We start from the raw sequence: 15,371 nt of genomic DNA on the forward strand, positions 1-15,371 counted from the left end.
TTTGTGATTGTAAAAGTGGTATAGCAGAATTCAAAACAGGCTTAAACGGAGAAAAAAAGCTTAACTTCCAGTTTGGAACAGTCACTTCTGAATAATTATAGACTATTAATGAATAATTTTCTTGAACCTTGCACTGAATAAGTAAGCAACAACATTTTTAGAAGCACTGAGTACAGACAACACTTTGTTGAAATGAAAGGGAAAGTCACAAAATGCATGACATCTTTTCAAACTAGGTCAGATACCAATTAGGGACTGAAAGGCCCAGCCTTGGAAACTTACATTTTTTTCCCCTAAGGCTTCTTGAAACAAACCAACCTTCATTTTTTTACTTGTAATTTGGTTTTGAAAAACTAAGAAATTTTTATATACTGAAAGCTACCCACATTTTTTCCATCAGACTCCTTTCAGAGTATTGAGTCACAAGGTAGTCTTTAGCCCATTAGAGGCAACTGTAACTACTATTTGATGAACATATGTAAACCTCAAAAAATTAACAGAAGACAACGCGACTCAATTTTCTGCCACTAACAAACAGAGGCACCAGATTCACATGAACACTAACGTACCTACATGTCACATGTGTATCTAAAAAAAACCCACCTGAACATTTTCCCTGTTTTACATGTTACTTGCATTTTATTTACCCTCACTTTATTTTTTTAATGGATACAACCAGAGATTTTGCCAGAAATAAAATTATTATCTTAAGCAACATGTAGTGAAACCCACAAATTTTAATCTTCTGTAATATTGTTTAAATGTGAAAAGCTCTTGCTATTCATAGCACACATTTAAGAAGAACAAAATTTGTGTGTCTAAATGTTTGCAGGAACCCTGTCTTTGTTCAGGAAGATATTTTTAAAATAAAATCTATTAGTATCTATATTGTTCATAAACAAATATATTCACTTCTGTTTCCTTGTAAATGGTTGACACTACTTTTTGTCCTTGAAAAATCCACAAAAATAAGCTTACAGTAAAAAATTCATTTCCACAGCTTGTGTAAAAACACAAGTATTAATAAAACTTATTTCTGAAGAATTAGTAAATGAAAATTATTTATCTCAAATGAATCCGATGCTCAGTGTTCTCCAGTACTTATATTAATATTACGCAAGATTAGGCTTGCACAAAATAGCAACTTATCTCATTGAACAAGTAACACAAGGAAGTAATCATCAGGTGTACTGGCAAATAACTGAAAAAATCATCCTGTCAAAAAAAGAGAACTAACACAGTAGAGTTCCAGTGAAGCCAACTGTATTAAAAAAAAAAAAAATTCCTACAGAAGGTATCTACATTAAAGGAACTGGCTTGCCAGATAAGTAGTTTCAGAATAGATTATGTATTTAACTGTTTTGTTTATGAACTTTATTTGACAATTTGGAAAAATAAGTAAAAGATGATGGAAAACTAAGGTCAGAATCTGTAAATCAGAATTATAGACCTATCTGAATATATTCATCTAACTATATGGTTACTATCACAAAGTAACATATCAAGGTACTCTGTATGTCAGGTTTCACTTTACACAAAAGAAAGCCTCAGTTTAGGTTGCCTTCTGGGGTTTGACCTCTCCAGAGGATGTCTAGTTCACCCACTAACTAACGCATGCACAAATTACTTGTTTAAAAAGTTAACCAAATCAAGGGAAAGAACATACAAAAGCACTCCAGCAGTAGAAGCTGGGAAAAAACAACCAAACAAAAATCAACAAAACAAACAAAACCCCAAAACAAAGAAACAAATATCACTTACAATTGATAGATAAGGCATATACTGTATAAACTATAAAAATCTTGATAGTTTAAATAGCTTCCTTAAAATAATTTAATCACTCATTTCCCATTAAGTGTCTTTTTTAAAATACATGCTTTCTTATTTTTTTTATGTTTACACAAACAGTGCATCGAACCAAAAATATTTCAGTATATTGTCTGCACAAGCATTTCTCCATAGTAGGACAAGAGAAAAGGAAAAACCATGTTCATTAGTCAACATTTGTACAAGTGCTGTATTTGAACAAATGCATACAAAACAGGTTTCCAAAGTTCATATATGCTTCAAACTTGCACTTATATTCCAGAAGTTTGTTTCTCAAATTCATAAAAGGGTCAAAAAAATTCTTTTCACAACTAAATATTTTTCAAACAGCAGTTACAAAGCAAATATGCCCACTTGGTACCATGGTGACTAACATATGCTTGACTTGATTGTTTGCAAATACAGAGACTTAACATGGCTTGAAATGAAAGAAGTTTTGAACAAGAATGTAGGCGATTCTAAACCTCCAAAATTAGAAGAAAACCACAGAACAAAGCTGTTAATTCCTTTAGAAAAATACTAACCTGTTTTCTGAGCTAGATGTAGAAGTACTAGATGATGACAATGTATGAGAATTTGACATGCGTGAGACAAACTTCTGGATGGTGTTACGAGATGGAGCTTTGATCCTCGAGCTACGCCTACTGTGATATTTCTGGAACAAACTCTCAACCTAACATCAGAAAAAGATAGCAACAGTTGTATTTATGGTATGTGTAGCTTGTAATTAAAAGTACTATTACTGAAGTTTAATTACTGCTAAAAAAAGATCTAGCCACCTTCACAATAATGCATAGCACTTTGCAATAAAAATGTACTTGCTTATTAAAAATAAGTAACAGGTTTAAGTATACACACAATTACTTCTGGATACCCTTAGATCCTTTTTCCTTTCACAGCTCATCAGACAGATAGACAAATTTGAATAAAAAAAAATCCATTACTAGAATCACTCACTAAACTACAGCTCTCTTCTTTTAGTTATGTCTTTTATTTGCAGCTATTTTTTTCCTGCTTGCAGAGCTCTTGAGACAGAATTAAAGATATAATTAAAAACATACATTCTAACTGCTTTCAAAAGCAACAGTCTTCAGCATTTTTAACATAATGTTCTGAAAACATTTATCTGGAGTGTGTTTTAGATCTGCCATTAGTTCTATTAGAAGCTGATTACCTCAAAGTTCTTCAGTGTCTTTCTCCAGAGCATTGGGTCTGAGGGTTCAAGCTGGAACACACGCAGCATAACAAACAGCAGGTGAATACAGAATGTCCCACGGCCACAGCTACAAGTCTGCAAAGAAAAGTATATGCTAAGGCTTTACCGAATTGATAATGACATAGATAATTTTTCCACAATTAAGTGCCTCATAGAACACACACTACCCTCCTCCAAACCAGAAAAAAATAGTTGTTGATGGCAAATATTTCTTATATAAGCATAAATATCTTCTTACATAGCCTTACAGAAAATGTTCATTCCCAAAATAGTATTAATAAATATATTAATATATGGAAAACCAGACAATTATTACACCAGTTTTCAACTGGCTTTTCTTCCCATTTTGTCATTCTTTTAAAATCAACTAAAGTTATGGAATTTATGCATATAATCATCATATATCCATAACAGGACAGCAAACTTAAATGAGATGCTTCTGTTTACTCAAAAACCTAGATGTTCCCCAATGCAGGATCACATTAGTACTATGAATGACTATGAAAAAGATCTTGCTATGGGTATTAATGAAATTACCACACCACTAAAGGAATTAAGTAATGTGCTTGTCATTTATATATGTCCGATGAACACAATAATGTGTTTCAGAGCAAGAAAGTAGGAAAATGAAGTGGTCAAATTTTAGTCAAAATACTAGACATATGTAATTCATAGACAATTCTAAGAATGAGAAATAGATAATAGCAATTACTTTTTCCAAACTAGAGTGGTGGGTTATTTTTTTAAAAAGAAACTTTAGACAAAACTAATACACTTGCTACCTATTTGACAATATACAAGATGATCATTATATTACATAAGAACAGATTACAACTTTTAAACATTACTTTATAGTACCACTGTAATGGATTGGCCATTAACTTGATCTAATTTGTTTTTGAATTCTTCCAAAATTAACTGTAAATTAAAAAATGCTACAGACAACACAAAAAGATTCTCTACCTGAGGCCCAATAAACACTCTGTATTTATTATCAGGGCTGTCTCCTCCAATTAAGAAAGAGTTGGGTCCTATCTGCTGCAGCAGGTACAGCCTGGCTCGCATAACTTTGTTGACACGACGATTTGTTTCCTCAGGGCTGTATGGAGAGAAGCCATCTGGAGATGGGGCTCGTCGAGGTGGTGTTATCCGTCCACTCTGAAACTACATAAGTGGTTCTACCATAAGCACTTCCAGGACAACAGTAAGGCAGCAAGTTTTTTTGGTGGTTAATTTTTTTTTTTGCTGTTGTTTTGGTTTTGTTTTCCAAAAGTGATAGAATAAGACAGTCCCCCAAACCTGAAACTACTACTACCTGCTTAGACTAAACAATTTTAGGAGGATTACTTTTCTCGCATGCCCAGAACTCAAGGGCAGAAGAAAAACTGAAATTTTGTCTGACATTATGACAGAAGAGAGATTCCTTCTATTTGCAAGTGTTCATTGGTTGTCTTACCACATTACTACTGAATTAGCAAGTATAATTCAATGAAAAGATAATCATGGATTTGTGACTCAATACAGGAAATTACATAAGGTTATAATGCTAATATATTTCAGAATTGAAGAAATCCTATGACTTCAGTTTTAAAAAGAGAATAACCAGTCAACAAGGAACAAAAGCTTAAGAAATTCCAGAGGAAAGGAAAAAGGATGCAGCTTCCTCTCCTTCGCACAATTAAAGCAACTTTCAGCTCAGGATGTATTTTTTGTTTTGTTTTGTTTCCCCATGATTGAAAATTCCACGGCCCAAACCTTATCTTAAAACTGTCTTAAACTGAATTCTTTACATTTCTAACATCGAGATGGATTAATGGCTCTGTCCAATTTCAAATCTTCTGCTTTGATTTATATCTGTTTTTAATTTTATGTTTTGATGCAGGTTATAATTGACTCACCGTCCATCAGTTAAGTAAAAGAGAGCCTGAACTTTGAAGGTTTTATATGAAACATTAATATAAAACAAAGTAAAACAATGCAGTAAAAATTCAAAGGCTAAATTAGACAGTTTAGTGGATTTTCGTTTTGTTTTCATTTGGTTGGTTTGGGTTTTTTTTTTTAACCCTTCAGTTCATTTTATCAAGACAAAAAGAGCTGTGCTGCAGTGCTGTAACTTGTGATAGTTGTCCCTAGTTCAAATTTAGAGGAATTGCAGGATGTATTTGAATTCATTTTTGAAGTATCTTCAGAGCAATGAGACAATAAAAGCAGTTAGATCTTATTCTTAACCTAATTACATTGTGAAGCTGTAGACAAGTCAACTGAAGCTTAACTGTGGATGAGCATTTTTATAACAAGCAAACCCACTGGATAGTACGGCTCCAAACTTTATACTCTTGATCTTCTTTAATGAAGCCAGTTACTACTGTTTAAAGTGTCCTATTCCAGATCTTCTCAACTGTAATGACAGAGTTAAGTCTTCTAACAATGAACATCGCCAAACCTTCTCTCATCTGACACAAAGATCAGTTATGGAATAGAGGATCACAAACAGCATACCAGTAAAACACTTCTGCAGAATCTTAAGCCAGTAAACAATCCTATGTCTGACAGAATATACCTGCCTGGAGAACTGACATGCAAAACTACTGGAAAAAAAACCCAAACTACTATCACTCTTTGAGCAAATCAAACAAAGAGTACATACACTTCTTCACAACTACATTATCTATATTTCTTCATTTATTTCATAGAAATAAAAATGAAAAGCAGGACTGAATTAAAAAAAAACCCATGCACCTAAGAGTAGAGAATAAAATTCCACATTTGAGAAATGTAACATGGGATATGCTCTGCATATCTCACTCAAGTGATAGCCCATCATAATCCCTTTGTATCAGCATCTTGCCCTACACAGGGAGAAAATTAATTGCCTCTATAAACAAAAGATTGCAGAATATAGCCAAATTAAAAATTACATCACAGCTTGCAACTTACAGGCACTGGAGATACCCTTTTTCTTCTAACGCCTGGTGATTCAGATTTAACAGTCCTAGAGGATGATGAAGATGAGCTACTAGGAGAAGGACTACGTCTTCCTTTCTGTGCAGGTGAAGAAGCAGTGCTTAGTCCTTCAGACTGGGGCTCTAGAGAGAGTTTGTTCATCTCTGATCCATCTCCTTTCCCAGGAATAGGTTTCACCACCTTGCAGGAGTTAAATTGTGTTAGAATTATGAATTGATCATTTTATGCTAAAGGAAAAAGAAGTAAATCAAAACTTATTTTGTTAGCATTATATAACAAAGCCATTATCCAGACATCTGAAGTTCGCATATTCCCCAGGTTTAATATTAACATCCAGTATCTCATTAATCTATATGCAACACAAAAGCTAGAACCTTTTTTTCCTGTCATTTGTACTGCCAGCCAATTTGATTCTTAAAGTACTTCTGTAATTGTCATTCCTGATATCTCAAAGGACAGCAATTCCCTCATTTGGATAGTATGAGCCAAAGGAATTTTTTTCTACAGGCATTGTCTGCTTATTAAGAGCTGTAACATTGGGTCCATCTGTTATAAACAGTAAGTATCAGGGTCATTATTTCTACAGCACAACATTTGTTGCAAAGTAAAAATTACTTTAAACGTGCAGGCAATGCAGCAAGATTAAGGTGTGCCGCAGCTTCCCAAGTAAAACACCTACACCACATCTGGCATCTGAGCCAAACACTGTGCTGCACTACATGAATTGACACATATGCTCAGAGTGAGTACATACACTTCTAATACAGTGCTTTGTTGCACAAACACTGAATTTTGACACCGAGGTACAGAATATTTCAAAACAGTCTCCATGATGCACATGAAGAGTAAAGCCCCTGGGAACTGAATTAAAAGCAGTCACGGCAGGCAGAGTCAGTTCGAGTTCTACACTTCTCATCCAACTCAAACTATTCCATTATCCAGAAATGCATTTCAGTTTCAGCTGGCTACAGGGATAAGAGGACAACGAGGAGGCTGTGGTCTGGCACTTAGATGCTGCCTAAGAGAATGAAAACCTGCATTTACAGCCTTGACTCAAGCACTGCTCATTTTACTTTAAGAAGTCGTCATATTTAACATATCACAAACCTGAAGTTTCAGAAACCCTTGTTGCTATAGTTTTTAAATATATTGCTATCTGATTATGAAAGTGAACAGAATAAAGGAGAAGTATAAAAAGCAACGCAGCCTTTTTTTTTTTTTAATATACAAAAGCGTTAACCAAAATGCTAACAGAATACTCCAGCATCCAAAGTTTAGCAGTGTTGAGATTTGTGTGAAAAAGTTATTCAGCTTAGGGTTTTTTTTCCTGGTTCTGGTAAGAGTGCAGTTTGCTTTTTCATCCAGCAAAAAAATCCACATAATTCCATTACGATCCATAGAAAACTTTGACATTTCCGAGCTAAGGAAAAGTGAAGCCATGAAACCCCTAAGAATCAAAGGAGTGCAAAGCACCATAGTGCAGTTTTGCACTCAATTTTTTACCTGATGAACAGGAGCTACTTTAGTTGCTGACATTAGAGGGCAGTGTTGTTACAGTATTACTACACAAAAGAGCAGCATGGCTATATGCCTTTTTCTCAAAAATAAAGCTTAATAAATGCGTAGATTTCAGAAAGTCAATGACAGCTTGCTGTTAAACAGCTCATAAAAAATGAACTGTACTGTAATTAAGAGTATGCAAATTACTAAGATAAAGAAGTTTCTGATAGAAAGAAATACAAGGAATTTCTGTTCATAATAGTTGTCACAGATACTGCCTTTCCATCGGTGCCACTTACCACGGGGCCTCTCCTGCTTCTTCTTTCCAGCCATTCATGCTTCCAGGCTGGCATACACGTTGCCTTGAGTTTCTCCCTGATCATGCGCTCTTCTGGGCGGTCATCCATCTTCTGCAACCCCCGGAGGGTTTCTTTATTCTCCATGTCACGACTACAGCAAATAAAAAAATATAATCATAAATACAATATAGTCACAAACACAATTATTTTTAGTTAAAGTGTAATACCACAGCATTATTCAACTTCGTGCCACCCTCTTCAGCTCCTTCTTACAACCCAGCTGCTAAAACATTACTTCCAATTGACTGCAGCAAGCCTTTTAAGAGTTACAACTAATTTGCTAATCTGCCATTTGGAGCAGACCTGTTCTGAGGGCTAGTTCTTTAAAATATGTGTACTGCCTGTAAGACTGGGCACCCAGTAAAAAGCAAAGACTTGGCAAATATCGAACTGATACAAAAATCACCTATGTGTTATGTCATTCACCAAAAGTTCCACAGTGCTGTGATGGTTCATATATACCTCGGCAGTCTAAAGCTTGCAATCTCTACTTTAAAACTATTTAGAAAATTAATATGAATTAATATAAAAAATCTTCCATCTTCACAAGATGCACAAACATGAAACCATGTATGCAGTGCCTCTCCCTATATATGAATTCTTCCTTAAAAAGGAGGACTTGTCAACTAATACACATTAAGTATGATCACACTAGACACCGAAGCCATGAAAGTAAGGCTAGTCATGAGAGTAAGGCTAGTCACCTTCACAGTTGTTTTCTGAGTGACTGATGATGCAAAAGCTCTTCAAGTCAGCTACAATTACAGCAATATTCATAGCAAGTTCATATCTGTAAAATGAAAGTGTAATCCATCTGGGTTTGTACTTTTTTCATTTTTAACCTACAGCAAAGTAGTTGCTTGTGATTGCTGGCAACAACGAAAAAGCAAAAGATACTGTCTGACACTGAAAAACAAATAGGAACAGTCTGGTAGATTTCCTGATTCTGTTGAGCTACCTGCTAAACCACCAAGAAAACCACATTCTTAAGCAGCAGTACATGATCTCCACCCATCTTCTTCAAGTTAGCCGCCTTTAAAAATAAGCAAGCTTGATCAAGCCAGTTCTCAGAATGAAGTTTTATTAACAAAAACAAATATACAAATCACAACTTAAAGTGGAAGATAAGGCTATGCAATAATTTATTTACAGCCACTGCTTTCGTGCATGCAGTCTTCAGCTTCTGAAACATTTAGCTATGCAGTTAAAGCTGTATTTATGTACTGTATGATGACCTACAATATATTCCCTATAATATTAATTGCATTAAGATAATGTTAAAATTACAATTTCTATCTTCATCAGCAATGTATTATTAAGGTTGATTCATCACAAATCCCTGCTTAGAAAAATGAGAAGTTTCCACTGGTAAGAAGGGGTTCTGTTATTTTTTTTTCTCTCTTTGTAGAGACAAAGGAAACAAAATATTCTGAGGCAGGAAATAACTCTTCCTGTTCAGTGCTGAAACGTAATAAGCAGATGGATATTGTAAACAAAATGTATTTTCTTTCAAGCAACATCTAAACCTACTGTTAATAACCAATTTTAGACACTGAGAACTGTGTCTAGCAATTAAAGACTTAAAAAATGTTTATAAATCAAAACACAATCCACCTAAGAATGAATATTTTTGCAGAGGTTAAGTAATAATGCTTCACTTCAAAACTAATACCCATGACATAAAAATATTTTTATCCCAGCACTGAATTCCACACTATTGTTTTCTAAAAAAAGAGAGAACAAAACTAGTGACAGTTCATTTAAAAAAAAAAAAAAAAAAAATAGCAGCAGGTAGATTCCAAATGGAGGATGTGCCTAAAAGTTTAAAATAGGGGAGAACCTGCTGTGTAAAAAGGCTCAACTTTACATTTCTTCCTCAGTCAAAAAAAATACCAGTTCAAAGACAAATCTTTGAGTAACAACAGTACAGCTCTGAAATAATATAGGTACAAGTTAAACATAGTTACCCTGTTTTTTCTATCAGTTATTCCATGGCATGAACCATCTCAGTTGCATGAATACATTGTATACAAGACAGAAAACACTATGCCAGCAGTGAAAGAATGACACAGTAATTCATTTGTTCTTATAACCATGATTAACTTCCCAAGTGATATAAAAAAAGGCTTTTAGAGGCCCTTGGACTTGAATTCATGAACAATGTAATACAACAGTGGAGGCTTCACAATCTGTGCTTGTTCTCTACAAAGCAGAAGCAACTATCTTCCTCTCATGTGACAGCTTAACCGATCCACTCTCGCCCGCACAAAGAACTCTTGTGCTTTCCCTCCACGCAGGTGGGAAAGACCAACTGAGTCTGAAAGCTTTTGCTCAGCACACCATGGTTATCTTCTTGCAAAATTTAAGTATTATGTGTATTTTTATAGAACACAGCATCTGAAGTGCTCAAGAAAACTTCATATTTTAACTCACACTTAGCTAAAATATTTATTAAAAATTCCTATACTGGTGGGCTGGTGGAACAATATTTTTCCTGTGACTGCACAGACCTCCTGAATACTGCAGACACCCTCATTTTGTAGCCCTCATACCTGCCAGATTTTAAATAATTATTTTTTTAATCTAAAGCAAATCTCACCTATTCCAGGCAAGCTGCAGTTTTCCTACATGACAATGGTTGCTACTCTCTGTATCACTGTACCTCAGGCACAAAATAAAAACAATAAATCCCAAGCATACTCCACAAAGGACTTGATCCTGCAGGGTACAGAGCAGTCCTATTTACGAGTCAAGGTGACTATGTCCTTAAGTGATGCTTTACTTGAAGCAGCAGTGACAGGGCAGGGGAAGCTTAGGGTCAGGGTGAAAAACAAACCTCAGAACACGCTACCTTGGACCAGGGAGTCTGATATTTTGCAGCAGCCCACCCTTCTGCTTCACCAGGAAGCAAGGATTTTGCTTTTAAATGTTTCAGCTTTTCATGAATCAAGCAAAGAAGATACAAGGCTTTTTTCCAGATAAATTTTAACTTTTAAACTTTATCCCCCACAATTCTTCTCCACCTCACTCCCCCCGACAGCATTAAGGATCTTTTAAATTAACATCTTGTGCAGTGAAGACAAAATGTCCTTTGTTTCTCTGTCTTAATTTTGAGGACTTGCAAACAGCAATTGAACAGTTAGATTATTAACAACTTGTTCCCTAGTTACTTAGCAAACTTCTGTGAAATGCACAAGCAAGAGTCACCTCTGAATAGCTCAGTGAATTTAAAACTAATTCTCTGCAAGCATTTTTCTTACAAAGACCTTATAATAGTATATGAAAGCTGAATTTTAGCTCCAATTCATTTTCCTGTGCTTCTCAACGTTTTGAAACAGTTACATGTCCTGGCTTCTCTGCTATCTTATTGGGCAAACAGCTCTACCCAATAACCATGCTGCACCTGATTTTATAAACAGCAGGAAAACAGGAAAAAGGCAAGTTCTGAAATAGCAAAGAGCCAATTCACCAAGAAAATGGAAGCTCTGTCTCCTATATCCACAAATACCCAATCATAAGAAAGAACAATCAGCGCATTTAACAACAGGTTGTGAGGAGAAGAACCTGAGGTTTGATGGAAAAGCACTGAATGGGGAAGAATGAATATGGGAGAAATTACATATTTTGCTCAGTGCAAATGCTACACGGTGACAACCAATACCAGGGACAAGCTTAGGAGAGATGTATAAAACTCATTTTGTGGACCTTAAACAAGAATTAAGAATATGAGGACTCAGCTAACTGCAACCCAACCCTCAATGGGTCCAGAGAACACTGGGCTAGTTGGCTGGTCTGCAGGTACTCTAGGAGGAGCACTCAATGTGGGGAACAAGGACAAAAAGAGTTAGCCATTCCCCAAAATGAGGTCAGCTACTAGTGTTTTAGATATCTTCTTGCCACTAACAGTTCCAGTACTGCTCACACTTTCGCTTTTGCCATTAAGTACTTTTAATGGTATCAAGATCAGCAAAAACCAAAACCAAACCAACTAGCCAACAAAATCAGATCAAGATGGGCAAGGCCTGCTTTATCCTCTTACCAGTCTCCCATTCCTTCTCTTCCTGAGCCACAGCTCCTGGCACCTATCATCTAACCATTTGTGTTCATCCCAACAAAGCAAAAGATCAGCTATGACACATTCTAGTAAAATGAAAAATTTGACAGTGAACTTCCTTAAACTAGTACTAAATGGCAGCAACTGCCACTTAAAGACAGCATTAAACATACTACCTCATAGAGACTAATGAATTTGGCTTCCTAAAATAGTTACAGGGATTTTAGCCAAATGTTGTAAGTGTGAAATTAAGTTCTATGCTTCTGTTAGAGTGCCTGACAAACACAAAAGGGAAAACAATAAATCATATTTCATTCAGGCTGAGAGCATTTGGGTTGTTCAGCCTGAAGAAGAGAAGGCTACAGTGAGACCTTATTGTGGCCTTTCAGTACTGAAAAGGGGTCTATAAGAAAGGTGGGGACAGACTTTTTAGCAGGGCCTGATACAATCAGACGATGGGTAATGTTTTTAAACTACAGGAGGGGAGATACAGGCTAGACACGAGGAAAAGAATTTTTACAATGAGGGTGGTGAAACACTGGCACAGGTTGCCCAGAGAGGTGGTAGATGCCCCATCCCTGGGGACATTCAAGGCCAGGCTGGACAGGGCTCTGAGCAACCTGACCTAGTTGCAGATGTCCCTGCTCATTGCAGGGGGTTTGGACTAGATGAGCTTTGAAGGTCCCTTCCAACCCAAACTATTCCATGATTCCTTTTTTTCTAGCTGCCTCAGCTTCTCCAATAGCTCTTCATCATCTTCCCTTGAGAATACTCTAGGTGGTCTCTTCATTTGGCCAACACACCACCCACTGAAGTTCATGAGGAGTATCTATTGAGTAGCACTCAACACCCACTGTTTGCCTTTCACTCACATTAGAAAATTGCTACTTTCTTACATCATTTAGATGTATCACTAACAAGCATTCTGCATTATATTATATATATGTATTACATTATATATATATATATATCTTCTACATATATCTTGAAAAAATATGAATACATTTATATGTTATAAAAATACAGAAAAAGCATAAATGAAACAGAAATATTACACCCTTCAGGTTCCTGTTCATCCTCTACTGCCCAGGGGATCACAGGCTGCAGTGTAAGAGGCACTGTTGGAAAACACCATCAGGTGGCAGCCACTGCACCTTTACTTCAAAGCAGTTTTAGAAGCTAAAACACCCCATTTCTTCCAGCATTTTTCTGTAAAAGGAAAACAAACTTGTACAGAACATGAAAATACAAAAGAAAAACATTTCTGTTACTTGGCTCTAAAATGAGAAGTACTGAGGCTACACCTCTGCTAGTTTGGTAATAATTAATCAATTTCAGTTTGAGACACCTCATCGTCTCTGCCAATAATGTCATTTTATCAAGTATTTTTCCTGAAGATTGGTATGTCAAAGGGTGCATTTTGAAACAGAGTATTTCACTGCTAAACAGGACAATATTCACAACCAAGCACTAACTCTACAGAAGGAGCCATCACCTTCAATGGAACCTCGCAGGCCCTGGTCAAGAAGGATCATCCCCCTCGGTGTGGAAGATTCACATCTCCAAAGACAGATGCCTATATTTTCAGAGGTAAATTAGCTGCCTGGATTTGTCTAGTTAGTATGAAGTCAAATTCCCCTATTCAGTGATTCCATGTTGGCTACTCCTGATAACCACCCTTTCCTCCACAGGCTTAGAGATGACATCCAGAATAAGCTGTTCTACCACCTTTCCAGGGATGGAGGTGAGGCTGACCGGCCTGCAGCTTCTTGGGTCATCCTTATCACCCTTTTTGAAGGCTGTACTGACACTGGCTTTCCTCCAGTCCTCAGGCACCTCTCCTGCTCTCCATGATCTTTCAAAGGTGATGGAGAATGGCTTGGCAATAACATCTGCCAGCTCTCTTGGCACTCATGGGTGCAGTCTCATAGGGGCCCATGGATTTGTGATCCCTGATCCAATCCTCTGTGACCAGGGGAAGGTCTTCCTTTCTTCAGACTTTGCCTCTTACCTCCAGGGTCTTGTATTCCTAAGGGATGGTCTTATCAGTAAAGACTGGAGCAAAGAAGGCATTCAGTAACTCTGCCTTCTAAGCATCCTCCATCACCAGGGCACCCAAGTAATTCAGCAGCAGGCCCACATTTTCCCTAACCTTTCTTTTGCTGCTGATGTACTTGAAGAAGCCCTTCTTGTTCTTGATATCCCTGGCCAGACTTAATTCCAAGTGGACCGTAGCCTTCCTCACCACATCTCTGAATACCCTGACAACGTTGTATTCCTACCAAGTGGTCTGTGCCTTTTTCCACATTCTGTAAACTTCATTCTTCAATTTGAGCTTTTTCAGAAGCTCCTTGCTCATCCATGTAGATCTCTTGCTACTTTGGCTCACAGGGATGCACTGATCTTGAGCCTGGAGGAAGTGATGCTTGAATACTGACCAGCTCTTTTCGACCCTGCTACTTTCCAGAACTCTAATCCATGGGATTCCTTCAAGTAGGACCTTGAAGAAGCCAGAGTTAGCACTCTTGAGCTCCAGGGTTGTAATCAATCCTGCTTATTGCCCTGCTTCCACCACGCAGTTAAATCTCTTTAGCACCAAACTGAGCTTTGGATTCAGATTCTTTAAGCCTGTTATACCTCATAACAGCAGTACTAGGTGAAATGCAACTGGCTAAGATGTAGAAACCATCACATGAGAAGAGGTACAGTCCTTGTTGAGGTAAAAGTCTGCAGCCATGAACAGAAAAATTGAATTATAAGTATGTCAAAACCCAAAACAGAAGTCCTAAAACAAAGTTCTCACTGCAGATTATTTGTACATGTCCATACATTTGGCATAAGAGAACATTCATACTGTTTTAAGTTAGAGTCTATCCTGCTATAAACATGAAATTGCTTATTGCATATTGAATGACTGTCAGGGTAAAATGTCTCCACACGTAATTCACAGGATGAAGAGCTTCTTAGACCATTTAACTCCCCTGTTCCCAACAGAGAAGATCAGATATTTTATAGAAAAAAAAATCATACTTTGAATCAGCTTAAGATAATAGGAATATGCAAGTAAAGCTGTGCATACTATGTTCTACATCTCCAGTTAGAATGGTTGAAATAAGCATACAAAAATTAACTTGGACAGGATAAGCTACATAGATTTTCAAAAGCTAAAACATATTAAATAATTTCTGGAAGAGTTACAAAGAAGAAAGGGAATTTAGACCACTTTGGCACCATCCAAACCAGCAGAATTTTCAGCAGGTACCAAATGTTCCAAGATTGCTGCTGGAAAGAGAATCTAGCAGTTCTCTCAGTAAAATATCATTATAAAAATGAACAATATAGGAAAGAAAAAAAAAAAACAAAAAAAATCAGAGTCTTACAAACATGTTATTTCTAGCCAAGAAACAACATATTCTAAAATTTAAGTCTTAATGACTGGTTAGGCAATATA

General features: G+C 36.5%; 1 protein-coding gene across 7 annotated transcripts in view; it reads right to left on the reverse strand.

Moving 5' to 3' along the window:
* The window catches only part of MAP3K1 (mitogen-activated protein kinase kinase kinase 1), a 62,760-nt gene that overhangs the window by 16,091 nt on the left and 31,298 nt on the right, over nucleotides 1-15,371 (reverse strand). For 5 of the 7 annotated variants that reach the window (XM_071802822.1, XM_065860884.2, XM_065860882.2 and 2 more), the window contains exons 2-6: nucleotides 7,807-7,957; nucleotides 5,981-6,187; nucleotides 4,007-4,207; nucleotides 3,002-3,118; nucleotides 2,352-2,500 (exon numbers count right to left, since the gene is read on the reverse strand). In XM_071802822.1, coding sequence (XP_071658923.1) covers nucleotides 2,352-2,500; nucleotides 3,002-3,118; nucleotides 4,007-4,207; nucleotides 5,981-6,187; nucleotides 7,807-7,950 — 818 coding nt within the window. In that variant the 5' untranslated portion in view covers nucleotides 7,951-7,957. Of the gene's footprint in view, nucleotides 1-2,351; nucleotides 2,501-3,001; nucleotides 3,119-4,006; nucleotides 4,208-5,980; nucleotides 6,188-7,806; nucleotides 7,958-8,570; nucleotides 8,665-12,975; nucleotides 13,084-15,371 lie in introns of those variants that run through there. The other 2 variants (XM_071802820.1, XM_065860886.2) reach the window with 2 other exon arrangements.

Source organism: Patagioenas fasciata, chromosome Z, assembly GCF_037038585.1.
Source record: "Patagioenas fasciata isolate bPatFas1 chromosome Z, bPatFas1.hap1, whole genome shotgun sequence".
In the NCBI taxonomy this organism is placed as follows: domain Eukaryota; kingdom Metazoa; phylum Chordata; class Aves; order Columbiformes; family Columbidae; genus Patagioenas; species Patagioenas fasciata.